General features: G+C 40.7%; 1 protein-coding gene and 1 long non-coding RNA gene across 2 annotated transcripts in view; one reads left to right on the top strand and one right to left on the bottom strand.

The window, feature by feature from the left end:
* Positions 1 to 3,359, top strand: part of LOC117668331 (uncharacterized) — a 10,339-nt gene extending 6,980 nt beyond the window's left edge. Inside the window, exon 4 of the long non-coding RNA XR_004592252.3 lies at positions 858 to 3,359. This is a non-coding gene — a long non-coding RNA (uncharacterized LOC117668331). The remainder of the gene's footprint in view (positions 1 to 857) is intronic.
* Positions 1 to 15,386, bottom strand: part of BAALC (BAALC binder of MAP3K1 and KLF4) — a 17,782-nt gene extending 2,396 nt beyond the window's left edge. Inside the window, exons 1-2 of the mRNA XM_034422148.3 lie at positions 15,104 to 15,386; positions 2,044 to 2,216 (exon numbers count right to left, since the gene is read on the bottom strand). Coding sequence (XP_034278039.2) covers positions 2,044 to 2,216; positions 15,104 to 15,278 — 348 coding nt within the window. The 5' untranslated portion in view covers positions 15,279 to 15,386. The remainder of the gene's footprint in view (positions 1 to 2,043; positions 2,217 to 15,103) is intronic.

The raw sequence follows: 15,386 nt of genomic DNA, 5'->3' as shown, positions 1-15,386 counted from the left end.
TAGTCTTAAATTAGGTATCATAACCTATTAATATAATTATTTCAATTCAAAATTTGCAAAAATCAAACCTAAAACAAACTGACAATTTTCTGAGTGGGCATGGGAGAATGAAAGCTATAAAAGATGTGGAGCTTTTTAGTTCAGAAAACAATCACAGAATGTAAAAAGTTACCAGGGACCTCAAATATCATCTAGTTTAGCCCAGTGCAGTACTACTATAGGTAGTCCTCGACTTAACGACCACAATTGAGCCCAAAATTTGTGTTGCTAAGTGAGACATTTGTTAAATGAGTTTTGTCCCATTTTACGACCTTTCGTGTCACAGTTGCTAAGTTGAATCACTGCAGTTATTACATTTAGTAACGTAACGCAGTTGTTAATTGAATCTGGCTTTCTCATTGACTTTGTTTGTGAGAAGGTCACTAAAGATGATCACATAACACTGCAAACATCATAAATATGAGTCAGTTGCCAAGCATCTGAATTTTGCTCATGTGACCATAGAGATGCTGCAATGGTCATAAGTGTGAAAAATGGTTGTAAGTCACTTCTTTCAGTGCCGTTGTAACTTCAAACCATCACTAAATGAACTGTTGTAAGTCGAGGACCACCTATACATCATACCTCAGAGATGACTAACTGGGCTTTTAAAATTATCTTTAAAGTCACTTCTTCACAAGCAATTTGGCTTCAAAGTAATTGAACTTAGGTCTCAGACATCAAGCAATATGTTCTAATAGTAACACTTATTCATCAAACTGTTACTATTAGAACATATTGCTTGATGTCTAACTGAGATCTACTTACATATTATTATGTAAATAACCTATTATTTCTTGCTTTGTCTTCTCAAACAGCTCTGAAGAATTCCTCAGAAGGATATGCTAATCCCTCAGAGAGTAGGACTATAGTAAGACTATAGTAGAAGACAATTATCATGTCTTTTCACAGCCTTTTTTCTACAGACTAAACACATTCAATGGCTTCCAAGCATTCTCCCTATCATTTCGTTTCCAGCCTTCTTAACATCTTGGTTGCTCTCAATAAATAACTGTACAAGATGGTAAAAGAGCAATCAATACTTATAAATGGAAATAGTTTATGGGGAGAATAAATAACATTTTTCCCACCCCTTCCTTCAATAATGTCAAGGATGCACTGCATAATGCCATTCTTAGAAAATGGAATGGCTCAGCATTTTAACACATTTAGAATCATACTATATTCTCGATCCGCCTGAAAACATTATGTGTGACAAGGCTTTGCTGTTTAGTCCTCTGAAGAAAAAAAACAGAGTTTTTATACAAATTAATTCTAACTGAATCTGGCTATAATAGTGGAGAAAATTAACCCTTTGCCTCCTTCATCCTGAGAAGATCTGAACATAAAGGATAATTGTGGAGAGAGGGAGAAATGCCTAGCTGAATACTTTTCTTCCTTAAAACTGCAGAAATACTGTAGAGCTTAATTGCACTTGAGTAAAGGCCCTTCTGCAGGATTGTTCTGCACCATTTGAGGATTGACTGGTGTCACACTACCACCTGTTTCAGGGAGCTACGTCTATTGTTTCTCTGCACCAGTTGATTGGCAGCTGCAATAAAGGTGGTGGGTTTTGTAAATGACTATTGCTCTAAGGACCTTGCTGTATGTATTGATGCCAATTGTTGGTACCAATTTTCACACTGGCAGAAATTTTTGCTTCATTCTGCCTCCCGACTCCTGGCCTCAAGACAGCCATCATTCTCTTCTCATCCTTGACTTCCTGCTCTTAAAAGGTTTGGGATCCTGCTCCTGGGCCTTGTGTTTTGCCATCTGTGTTGTTTAGAACTTGCCTTCTCTACTCCTTCAATCCAGTTGCTATAGCAACATAAAACCACATCACGAAGTACCTAATGGCAAAATTGTTTTACCTTTAGAATTCACAAAGGTTTTTAAACACAGTAGTGGAACAGCAGTGAGGGTGGTCAGGAAGCCTTTGAATTTGGTTTAGGTTTTGTACAATTAATATTTCGCCACATAAACAGAATGTAATCCTACACTCACCTCTGAGGTTTTAAAGCTATTTTGTGGCTTCTGGGCTGCATTTCCAGTGGTGTGAGTTGATAATTTTGTACACTGTGTAGCACAATGAGCTCTTTTTTCGGGAATAGCCGTGCCACTTGAAATTGAAGATTTTGCCATGCAGGTCTGGGTTGATTTGCTGTCCTCTAAAATTCCTGAAAACACAAAATTGCAGAGTGAAAGCCAAAATATTTGTTACTAGTTTACATATGGTATTCTTCAGCTGAAAAGAAAATTGACAAAATTATTCTGTTTTATAAAAGGATGCTTTGTCCATGATAAAATTAACATAAGATTCATTACATTACATTTACATATTCTTATAGCTCTTCTCCCCTTCATATGTAGACGCCAAGTGTTTGCATAGATATTTGCCTATTGACTTAGCAAATGATAAGAAATGACTTAGCCAAGTGAGATAGCAATAGCAATAAGACCCTTACAACCCTCTCTAAGCGGTTTACAGAATCAGCATATTGTTCTCAGCAATTTGGCTCCTCATTTTACCCACCTCGGAAGGATGGAAGGCTGAGTCAACCTCCTGAAATTCTAGGGTATTTGTAAAAACAAAACAAAACTTTGTGATCCAAAATTTGGGATGGTGAGCGCTTCACACAGTAACAGAAATAAGCTTCTCCTCGTCTTTGGAACAGAAGGATGGTCTCCTGGTAGAAAACCACTCCCCACGGACATGTTTACAGCAGTGAAGACAGATTTTAAAATCTCTTGAGAGGAAAGACTGAGGCCATTCCATACTCTGAAAATAGGAACAACTCTTGCAAAAGACAGTGGCCTTTTCAATATGTATATACATGCCATCCATGCTCCAACACTGTTGAAGGGCTTGGAAAGAATAGAGGCAAAACAATACAAGGTCGTCCTTGACTTAAAACCACAACCAAAGATTTCCATTGCCAAGCAAGGCAGTTGTTAAGTTTGCCCCATTTTATGACCTTTTTTGCCACCGTTATTAAGTGAATCACTGCTGTTGTTAAGTGAATTGTGTGGCCATTAAGTGAATCTGGCTTCTCACATTGACTTTGCTTTTCAGAATCCAGCTTGGTAGTTTACAAATGGTGAACACGTGACCCCGAGACAACACAACTGTCATAAATACATGCCAGTTGCCAAGCCTACATTTTGATCACGTGATCGTCAGGAAGGCTGCAACAGTCACAAGTGTGAAAACTGGCCATAAGTCACTTTTTTCAGCGCCACTTTAACTTCAAGCAGTCACCATTCAAAACAAATGAATGGTTGTAAGTCAAGGACTACCTGAACTGTTATTCAAAAGAAAAGACAATAGAACAATTCGTAAAAACAACAAGTTGAGGCAAAAGACTTTGTCCCTGTGCATTACCAAAAAAAAAAAAAAAAAGATCCTTTGGAAGCACACCAGGTGTATTTATCCACTTAGTCAACAGAAAAACAAGGTCAGCAATTTGCAGTCAAGTAGGTATTGATCAAATGGCTTTGACATTAACATGGAGAACGCCATGCGAGAACTGGAGAAGAAATGGACAGACAGAGCTGCTATATTTTCTTATAAAATACTTGACCAGGGGGGCAGAAAACAATGAAAACCAGTCAAATGGCAGTCAGAACATTGAGATATACCCAGGAAATAAATAAAACCAAATAATTATGCTTGAGAACATAAGAAAAGTCAAAAGATAATGAAAGCCAGAGCTTTGAGATCAAAATCTACAGTGTGTCAAACTCAAGGCCCACAAGGTGCTTAGATCTGGCCTGTGGGGCCACCCTGGAAACAATGAAGGACCAGCCCACAATGCCTCTGCCAGCGAAAACAGAGCTCGGAAGGGCCACACGTGGCCCTCCCGGGCTGTTTTCGCTGGCAGAGGGCTGCAGCACATTGACCTCGCCATGTCCATTCCGGCCACGCCAACTCGGCCTCCTGAAGTCAAACACAACCCTGATGCGGCCCTCAATGAAATCGAGTTTGACATCCATGTACTTCAGCAACAGTCAGTACAGTAGGACTGTTTTGTCCCCAGAGCATTTGGTGCTCTGGTAGGATGGGTTAATTTCTTTTTGTTTAGCTAGCTTATAAGTAAGCTTGGCAACCCTGACCTTGCTGGCCAAAGGAGGTGCAGCATGTTCCCTTCATAGGGAAGTGTTTAAGGATTATTACTTACTTTCCCTTTTCCTGTCTCGTCACTTCTGTTACAAGTATTGATGGGAAAGAGAAGGGAAGTGAGGCCATTCCATCCTCCATCTTCCATTCAGAGAAGCCACTCGAGAGTTTTTCAGCTGCAATCCAACCCATCTGAGAGTCTTATGGGTGAGTAACGTATCCTGACACACCTTTAGGCAGTTTAAGCCCTGAGGGGGTATAGGGGTTTAATATGTTTTTGGCCTAGACCAGCGGTCACCAACTGGTGGTCCATGGACCACTGGTGGGCCACGAGAAAATTTTGGTGGTCCACAGAGAAATTATTCACATTTTTTATATTGCGCTTAATCAGGGATCTTCGGCCCCTAGGACAGATACGTGCAATCAGCGTTCGTGTTGCTACAGAGAGTCTCCCCCTTTGGGGTCTTTTTGTGTAGGTTGGAGGGGGACAGAAATTCCGCCTTGGGGTCTGCTTCAGCCTCCTGCTGTGGGGTTTTGGGCGAAGACTGGAGGGAAGTGCTGCTGATGGCAAAGAGCCGGAGGACCTTGTTCCAGTGAGACTACATCATGACCTGGAACTGGCTGAGCCTCCAGGTGCCTGTACCTGGCCTTGCACTCCCACAGGTCTTCCCTCTACTTGGAAAGCCTATGCTCATAGTCCTCAGTGAGGTGCTTCTGCTAAGCCTCCTTCTTGGCCAGATCCAATTTGAAATGAGCTGTTTTGCCAACTCTTTCTGATGGTGGCTGCTTAGCTCCAACAACTGCTTTTTGTTGGGGCCCTAAAGAGCCCGGGGGGGAGGCGAGGAGTGGCTGGGAAGGGAGGGGTGAGTAGAGGCTGGCGAGGCGCCCCCAACGTGAGTGACATCGAGTTGGCCACACCCACCCAGTCACATGACCACATAGCCATGCCCACCCAGCTGGTCATTAGGCAGATCACATTAGTGGTCCGCGGGATTTAAAATTATGTATGTAGTGGTCCCTGAGGTCTGAAAGGTTGGTGACCCCTGGCCTAGACAGTAAGTAGGCCACATTGTAGCCAGGAGCACATGGCCTCTTCTATGGAGCATGGCTGCTAATTATTATGTAATCATGTTGTAATCATGCCATTGTTAATTTTCTCCTAATTTTACCGGATCTTGCAGTGTTGAGTAAAGTTTAGTTGATGGAATACTGTCTCCTTTATTGAATGGCAAGAAATGTTAACTGCCTGGATTGCTTTCCATAGAACCACATGGTTCCCGAGTAGCGAGTCCAGGACAAGGACACTTCAACAGCATAAATTGAGTATTATTTCAGGACTTTAAGTCTTCTAATGGGATGGAAGAGCTGGTACCTCTTCACAGCTAATTCTCAGGACAAGCTGGGGGCAAATTCTCCTCCAGAAGTAGCAATAACTGGAGATATGATGCCAGAACTCGCATCTCTGGTCCTAGGCTCTAAGAACAGAAATACAGGTAGTCCTCGGCTTACAACAATTCATTTAGTGACCGTTCAAAGTTTCAACAGCACTGAAAAAAGTGACTTATAACCATTTTTCACACCATTGCAGCATCCCCATGTTCATGTGATCAAAATTCGGATGCTTGGCAACTGGTTCATATTTATGACGGTTGCAGTGTCCCAGGATCATGTGAACAGCTTTTGCAGCCTTCCGACAAAGTCAATGGGGAAACCAGATTCACTTAACAACTGTGTTACTAACTTATCAACTGCAGTGATTCACTTAACAGCTGTGGCTAGAAAAATCATAAAATAGGGCAAAACTCACTTAACAACATAAATTTTGGGCTCAATTCAGAGGTGGGCTGCTGGGGGTTCGCAGGGGTTCAGGAGAACCTCTAGCTAAGATTCTGTGCAGTTCGGAGAAGCCCCAAATCCCACTCCTTGCTGGCCCCACCCGTCCTGCTCCACCCAGGAGTCCCCACACAGCCCGTTTTGGATGCAGGTAAGTGCAGGGTGTGCACGGAGCAGGGCCGGATTTTCCTATAGGCTAACTAGGCTTCAGCCTAGGGCCTCAAGATCAAGAGGGGCCTACATTCAAATTGTTAGCAAAATTAAAATTACACTTTCACTATAGGTGAAAGGGCCTCATAAGTGGAATAGCCTAGGGCCTCTTTTCATCTAAATCCGGCCCTGGCACGGAGGCTGAGGGAGGGTAAAAAACGGGCCTACCGAAAGTTTGGGAAGGCCGGAAACGGGCCCGTTTCCAGCTTCCGGAGTCTGGGGAGGCTGTTGTCACCCTCCCGGAGGCTCAAGGAAAGCCTCCAGAGCCCGGGGGAACAAAAACACCCTACCCCCCACCGTTGTGCAGGAGGCTGACTAGGCCACACCCACCATGGCCACGCCCACCCAGCAACTGGGCAGAGAACCCCTTCCTAAAATTTTTGAAGCCCATCCCTGGCTCAATTGTGGTTGAAATTTGAGGACTACTTGTACAGTAAGCTGACTAAGAGCCGACAAGAGGCATACTATCCATCCTCAGTGCTGTTCACTCAGCAGATCCTGAATTTTCATCGTTTGGTTCCTGAATTATTTGCCTTCAATTTTTGTTCCACCTTAGCACCTTTTGTTCCCCTGCCTCTAGATCCTGATCACTACCCTGAGATTTCTGAAGGACACCAACAATATTTCTAGTGTAAGCTCCTTTTGTTCCCTGCTTCTTCCTTTTGGTTCCTCTCGACTCCAACCTCCTCCTCATCAGACAGTTTTCTAGCTATTCTAACTATAAAATGTATAAAGATGATTTCATGGCCAAATACAGTAACTCAACAATTTAGCAAGAATAAAAAAAATAAAATTTTGTGGAAAGACTCAAAATTCATAACACACTGGCAGTCAGTCAAATGTGGTGGTTAGCAAGAGCCATTTCTAGAGCCCGCGTGGTGCTCAAAGGACAGGACAATAAGGTATAGAAAATTATGCTTTGTACATATCTGTGAATCATGATGACCACATGAAAAATTTAGAGCAATTTTGAGAGTGACTCATGCTGCGTTCTGTGATTAAAGAAATAAGATTGTACAGAGATATTGATGATTGCATGAAGTGCACACAAACCGTTATTTTGATATTTTTGTTTGTTTCGTTACTCAATTTGATGCAGATTTTCACAAGCAGCAGGGCAATCTTATGCACTATATTGTTAAAAGAGAAATGTTAACTCAGGATAATAAATGTAGACATATATCTTTTATGAAAAAATATACAGCCTTACATTACTGGAACTATTAAAATGAGTGAGTGTGTGTATATGATAGCTGTGTATTTGTTCCTTAAATTAAAGCAATTGTGTCTGAGCCACAAAATTCCAGAAGGACGGTAATGGCAACACCCCAACTCTTTTCTGCCATCTTATGGTCATCTGGATTACATGGAAGGATTCCCATTACCTCACGAAAGCAAATTTGCAGTCTAAGAGTGGTCATAAAGGGTCAAATGATCCTTTATGTACAAAAAGCCCTTATATACACAATTTATCTTGTGGTAATTGCATTAGTTTTTTCTCCCCTTCACTATGCTAATTATTTTATTCTTTCTCTTTCCTTTCTGTACAGTATATTAATTAAAGTCAAAGGAGAAAAATGCTAACTAGAGAAGAATGAAAAACCTCAGTAACCAATATCTGGTCACTATTGTTCACTTTTCTCATTTTTGTTGGGTTTGTCAATTGTTTGGGGATGTGTTTTAATGACAAGCCTAGCTAAAGAAATATTACTTAATATATCAATAGGATGTTACACACAGAATACAAACCTTTATTTGCCGTGTTTCAGATGTGACTGTATTCAGTACATGTTTTTACTTCTCCTGCATAGACCTTCTGAAGAAATTAAACAAGTCACTTGGCTCTCAAGTTTTGTGGAAGAAAACAAGAAGAAATAATAATGACTTCCTTCACGGATGCTTTTATTATGTACTGTTTGTCTTCAAACAAAGGGAAACAAAGCTGTTGCACATGACAATCCTAGGCTCCAGGAGAGGTAGGGGAACAATTTAAAAATATGGCTGCTTAAGCAACATCTTTTAGATAATGGGAATATTACAAGTCACATATTCTGGGTGCTGCAGGTAGGCGGTTAGGTTGTGAAACCCACATTTTCCTTAAACTGAAATGGCTCAGTTGAATTAGAAGTGATTTTGAGTCAGTTATTGATCACTTAAAGTTGTAAATAGCCAGGACGTACTGGGAGAAAAATCATTAATTTCCCTTACATGACGTATTTCCCAAATTACTTACGTTCACAACAAAAAGTAAATAACTAGTCCCTGCAATCTTCTGCCGTGGTGCCACTTCAGTTATATAAAGCTTCCACAAAGAGATTGCAGAACAAATCAAAGTTTATACTTGCAAAACATATTCAGCAATTAAGGACAGAAATGGCTACCTTTGTAGAGTTTGCCTATTGCCAATGAATCTCCAGGTACAACCTAGTTACTTGCTGTAAGTCAACAGAAATACACTATAGATAAAGAATCACATGCTGCAAAGCAAATATGCTGAGGGCAAAACACTAGAACCAAGAAAGCACTTAGTGCATACTAGAACTAGCAGTACTCCAGAAAAAAAAACAGAAAATCAAAAGAAAAGGAGACATGATTACTAGCACTGTTTGGGAGATGACAGAACTAAAATGCATTATTACAATGGAGAGGATAAATCAGCTTGTTATCATGTGGTTTTATTGCAACAAAAAGATGTACTCTACAATCTTATGTCATTTATCTAACTTAATTTATAGCTCTGTTCTAATCGAAACCCAACAGGACGCCTCAGGGAAAATAATCAGCATCCACCAAAGGCCTTTTGTTAGTGGTACCCATTTCATTTTCCATCTGAAAATAATATAAAAAATAAAAACCACCTGAATAATTGGCTCATTGAATGAAAACCTCTCAAAAAACATACAGGAGCAGCCTTTGAAATGACTCCCAGGGGACAGCTGAAAGGAAAGATCCAATTTACAATAAATAATCCCAAAGTCACAAGAGAAAGAGAGGGGAAAAAATCAAAGTGATTAGAATCAAGGATCTGCTTTCTTCAAGGGATTCAAAGCATATTTAGAATCCGATAATTATAAAAAATACTCCAGGTGCCATTAAACTTAATTATAGTAAGGAGCTCTGCCAGTAACAAGTACTTGGTGTGCTTTGCCTTGTCTGCTTTGGCTTTTGACAATTCTCATATCTTTTATGTGTTTTGACTTGTTTTTTCTCCAGCTTTTCCCCCACTGGCTGTTATCTGCAACTCTATCCTGGTAAAAAGCTGCACTGCTATGTCTAGCTAGTTTCCTTTTTATGTGATTTCTCTCCTCTTGGTGGATGAATATGTTGCATAGTGAGGATGGGCCTAGCATTCCTCTCTGTTGTTATTTTTTTAGAATGCATTGTGTGATCTAGAATCCTTGGGCAAAAAGAAAAAAAAAAGATACTGGCAGGTGGAAGTCAGAGTTTCACTAAGTATTCCAACAGTTTTAAAAGCAAATGGGGTCTGGACTATGCTATCATTGGACAGCTATAAAACTGGTTGAATAATCATCCCAACAAAGATATGTCACTAGCTCTGTGTAGGTTTAAGGCAAGTGTCAAATAGGATACCATTTTAGGCCCTCTGCTGTTCACCATATTTATAAAGGACATAAATGTGGGGTTAGAAAGTATTATCAAATTTGCACAAGTATAGAGTATATTGACCAGCTGGGACAATGGGCAGAAACTAATCAGCTAAATTTCAACCAAGATAAATGTATACTTATCTTTGGATAGAAAAAAAAAATCAAAGATATGAGTATAGGATGGGGGGGAATCATGCTGGGTATTGCTGGGTCTGAGTATTTTGGTGGATAACAAACTGTTAACCAACAGTGACACAACAGCAAAAAAAAGGAAAACGCAATCTTAGGCTCCATCAACAGCAGTGTCAAAATCAAGAAAAATCATTATTCCTTTCCATCCTGCATCTAAAATATTGCTCAGACCTCACCTATAATATTGTGTCCACTTCCGTGCACCAAATTTTAGGAAGGATGTTGATAAACTGGAAGGTATCCAAAGAAGAACAACCTGGAAAGAAAAATTTATGAGGAACAGTTGAAGCTGTTGGATATATTTAGCTTGGAAAAGACTGTGGAGAGACAGGGTAGCTGTCTTCAAGAAGATAAGGCACAATTCTTCGAAGATGTTTCAGAAAAGAAAAAAATGACTTAAATTACAAGGAAGTAAATTCCAATTGGGTATCAGGAAAACTCTAATGGTACGAGCTGTTTTCCCCAAAATCTTCCTTGAGAAAGGGTGTACTCTTCTTTCCTGGAGATGTTTAAGCATCCCATTGGGGATGACATAGCGATGAATTCCTGGTACATTCTGTTATTCACCAGTTCAAATTGTTTTGGGTGATTTTGAGCTGGAGAATAGGTTCCACGGAATATCTAAGAAAGCAAGCCAATAATATATAATTATCATCCTGTACACTGTTAAATATGTGCATTACGGACAGCAAAATGATAATATTATAGATATCTCAGCTACTACTACCAACCAAAGAAAAAGCAATGTTGGCCATAATCAGGAAGATTATAGTATGAATGTTTTCAGCCTATTATAATGATTTCATGTACCCCTTGTGTGCATTTTTTTTAAAAATCAGGCTAAGTTAGGATAACCATCAGTTCAGGTTCCCTGTACAAAGCAAAAGCTGTTGATAAAGGTAATATATCTCTTACAATATTTGTTTTTGGTTCTAAAACATCTTCTGGAGAAATTAAAGTCAATATTACTTTTTGCAAGTGATAGCAGCAGCTACAAAAGCAGACAGGAGATGTTATTGATTGTTCAGGATATTCAGACCACCCTTTATATTCTATTCTTTGGAACAAGAAAAAGTGTTTTTCCAAGCCAGGCAGAACACTATTTTAGTGTAGAGTCTAGACCAGGGGTGTCAAACTCAAGGCCCGGGGGCCGGATCTGGCCCCCGGGGTACTTACTGTAGATATGTTCCACCGGGCTGCCCTGGAAACAGCGAAGGACCGGCCCACAATGCTTCTCCCAGCGAAAATGGACTCCTGAGCTCCCTTTTTGGCTGCGATGGCCTCCTGCAACCCTCTGCCAGTGAAAATGGAGCTTGTGGGGGCACATGAGGGCCTCCCGAGCTCTGTTTTTACTGGCAGAGGGTTGCAGGATACCGTGGCAGCCGAAAACGGAGCTCAGGAGCCTGTTTTCACTGGCAGAGCTCTCGAGCCCTCTCAGGCGCCCCCGACAGGAGTGACATCGAGCTGGCCATGCCCCACCCTGAGGTCAAACACAACCCTGATGAGGCCTTCAACACAATCGAGTTTGACACCCCTGGTCTAGACTGACAACCAATAATGGTAAAGAAAGAACATTATTTTATATATACAGCAACATTGTGCATTGTTATGACAAATTCACAAAGACTAATACGTCCACAAAAAGAAAAAAAAATCCAATTCTACTTTTATCTGTGTTAAATTCTTAAACTTCCATTTTAGATCCACATACAAAGATTAATATACAGATAGTTGTTGGAAAACCAAACAATTTGAGATTATGCTTTGAAAGAATCGCATAAAAATGTTACCTACAAAGGACTCCTTTTCTGATTAGGGCAGATTGATATTTTCCTCTAGCCTATCTGCAGTAGAGGGGGAAAATACAATCCTATCTCTGGTGTTAAAAGTTAATGTCAGAAAGCGGAATTCTTCGACCCAAACAAGCTTTACAAAGGTGGTATAGTGGGCTAAGCCAAATGAATAAAATGTTTTTCAAACAGGTCAATAGATCATACAAAACATTCTTCCAATATGTTAGATCTGATCACAGCTCAGCAATAATCCTCAATGCATGAGTAATAAACAACAATTGGGGAACAAAGAAAATGAAGCCAAAAGAAATATCTAAAGATGTTCAGATGTGTTTATCTCTGCCTATCTGGTTCTCTTTTGTACAGATGAATTTTCACATGAACAATCAGACTCTGTTTTTATGGAAGTGTTTGGCACAAGACAGTCAAATGTGGAAAGTCAGCCAGATTATTTTGTGCTACACAATTCAATGGGATAGTTTTTGGCATGGGGTGAAAAATCTTAAATAAGGATTCATAATGTACTTTCAAACTTTTTTCAGCTTCTTATAGGAGTCATCTCCTATAAGAGTTCTTCCAAAGTTCTTACAACTTCCAAAATTCTAGACACTTTCACAACGTAAGTGACACATTGGAACACAAATCAAACATCCAACTTAAAATTTATCTTACAATATTATGAACATTTGGGGTCTTGGATAGCTTTTTTAAAGTATTGTTAAGGAACACTTTTTATTTTGAACAAATTGTTAGTCTTTTTTTGTGATCCCTGTTCTTATCTTATGGTACATATATGCTTTCTCAATCAAAACACTTTTGCCACTCCACCATATTTCATGTCTTATGAAAATATTAATATTTCTACATTACACAGCTGCTTGATAAAATATATATTTATATTCTGAAATATCTTCCAGCATGTACCTATATAACTTGTATATAAGCAGTGACAATACTTTAAAAATAAGGACATCTTGCAGTTCCAGAAAATTGTTCCTTTAGTGAAGATTTAATAATATTCAGAATTATGCTTTAAAAATCTTAAATGGGTAGTCCTCACAACCATAATTAGACCTGACAATTAATTTTTTTGCAACAGTTTTTAATAAACCCATTATTTTCCCTGTGGCATTTTTGCTAGAAGCCAGAAGTATATCTTAGTTTTGAGCAAAAATAATGTAAATTGCAATCATGTGACCATGGAATGCTGCAAACAGCCATAAAACTGTACTGGTTGCCAGATGCCCAAAATTCAGTCAGGTGACTGGTGGGGGGGGTGGCCATTGGAATTTCAGATCCAGGTCATAAATATCTTTTGGCTATTGTAACTTCAAACAGTCACTAAGTGACCAGTCATAAGTTGAGGACTACCTATAGGTGAGATAAACGTTTTTTAAAAAGCAGTACAAGGAAAATCACGAGTACGGGCTCATTTTGAAGGCAAGGTACTCTTTGGGGCCAGGCTATCTGTTTCACATTAGTGAAGTATAAGTGTGGAAAATTATCCTTGCATTGAGCAAGTTTTAATAATATTTCATAGTTTATGCTGGATTTCAGTTCATGCCAGTAGCATCTGGTAGTACAGCTCTGCTAATCATGAAACCATCTAACCTCAGTGTAAGATTTTGTTTTAGCTACAAACATTTATAGAGCAGAGGTTATTTAGACAATCGCTGGCACTCATTTGGTTGTCACAATGTAAAAAAGATGTTGAGACTCTAAGAAAGAGTGCAGAGAAGAGCAACAAAGATGATTAGGGGACTGGAGGCTAAAACATATAAAGAACAGTTGCTGGCTTAACAAATTCTTTTAATAATTTTAATTGGTTTTGTGTTTTTAAATTTGGGGCCAAACAGAGATATTTCTTTTAATTGTTTTTAATGTTTGTATTATATGTTTTTATCTGGCTGTACACTGCCCTGAGTCCTCAGGGAGAAGGGCGGTATATAAATTTGAAATAAAATAAATGAAATAAAATAAATAAATAAATTAGGTATGACTAGTTTAATGAAAAGAAGGACTAGGGGAGACATGATAGCAGTGTTCCAATAGCTCAGGGGCTGCCACAAAGAAGAGGGAGTCAAGCTATTCTCCAAAGCACCTGAAGGCAGGACAAGAAGCAATGGATGGAAACTAATCAAGGAGAGAAGCAACTTAGAACTAAGGAGAAATTTCCTGACAGTTAGAACAATCAGTGGAACAACTTGCTTCCAAAAGTTGTGAATGCAACTTAAAAACACTGGAAGTTTTTAAGAAGAGACTGGATAACCATTTGTCTGAAATGGCATAGGGTTTCCTGCCTAAACTGGGGGTTGGACTAGAAGACCTCCAAGGTCCCTTCCAACTATTCTATTCTATTCTATTCTATTCTATTCTATTCTATTCTATTCTATTCTATTCTATTCTATTCTATATTTGAAAGTGGCCTGAGAAGAATTGCTAATTATGTCAGTGGAGGAAGAAGAGCTGATACTATCTTGCACACTGCTTGCATCTTAAGGGTTTCAAAGAGATGAATGACTATTCTCAAGGATCCCCGTGACAGGGATAGAGAGATAGAAACATAAAAAGCTAGAGATACATGCGGTGCCCAAGCTATTTAAGGTATCATAAGGTGAGCCCTGACTATGTTTATATATCAGTTGCAATCTAGTCAACCATATTTTAGAATGTTTCTCAACCTCGGCAATTTTAAGGTGTGTGGACTTCACCTCCCAGAATTCCCCCGTCATCATTATACTGGCTGGGAAATTTGGGGAGTTGAAGTCCACTCATCTTAAAATCGCCAAGGTTGAGAAATACTGGCCTAGAATTAAATCCAACTGGCAAACGTGCAATGAATTTATAGCCCTATCACAAGAAGCCCCCAAATTTGCAAATTGTAAATTATGGCTAAATTAATCCTAGGCAACCATGTGCGGTCAAGGTAGGCTGCCTTCAGTTTCCCACCCACCCACCCCCTTCTTTCTGGGAGAAGAGTACCTGCTGCCCGTGGGACAGTTCAGAAAGCAGCGTCCCAAAGAGGGGAACTCAAGATTCCTTGCCTAAATTGCCACCTAGGCAGCAGAGCCACGACTTTTCTTAGGCGAGCAAAGGGAAGGTACCAAGGCAACCCCAAGCATTTGCCTGGGGCGATGCAAAGCAAGGCGGCTATTTTCCCTGCCTCCTTCCCAGTAGGATCCCAGTCCGGCTCCGAGGCTCCGACGGAGGCGATGGGGACGGGGAGGGACCCGGCGGCGGGGGCTCCGCTCGGCAGCCAGCCGCAGTGGCGACGGAAGGGCGACCCTCCACCCCGCGCTTTCCCGACTCACCGGGGCTCTTCAGGCCGGCGTCGGCGTCGCCGCTCTCCGGGCCGGCGGCGGGCAGCGGCTGCTGCTGAGGCTCGGCGGCGTCCGTGTTGGTCAGCCAAGTGGACTCCGTCTCCCTGGTCCAGCTCTCGTAATAGCGCGGCTCGATGGCATCGGCGCGGCTCCCGCCGCAGCCCATCCCGGCCCCGCGCAGCAGCAGCAGCAGCAGCAGCAGCAGCAGCTCCCTTTCGCCCTCGCCTCCTTCCTCTGACGGCCCTTCGGCTGCGGATGCCTGGATGCGCTCCCC

This window comes from Pantherophis guttatus, chromosome 3 (assembly GCF_059756535.1).
Source record: "Pantherophis guttatus breed Tessera chromosome 3, ASM5975653v1, whole genome shotgun sequence".
Classification (NCBI taxonomy): domain Eukaryota; kingdom Metazoa; phylum Chordata; class Lepidosauria; order Squamata; family Colubridae; genus Pantherophis; species Pantherophis guttatus.
The sequence above is the reverse complement of the archived record's forward strand: the minus strand, read 5'-3'. Positions and strand labels throughout refer to the sequence as shown.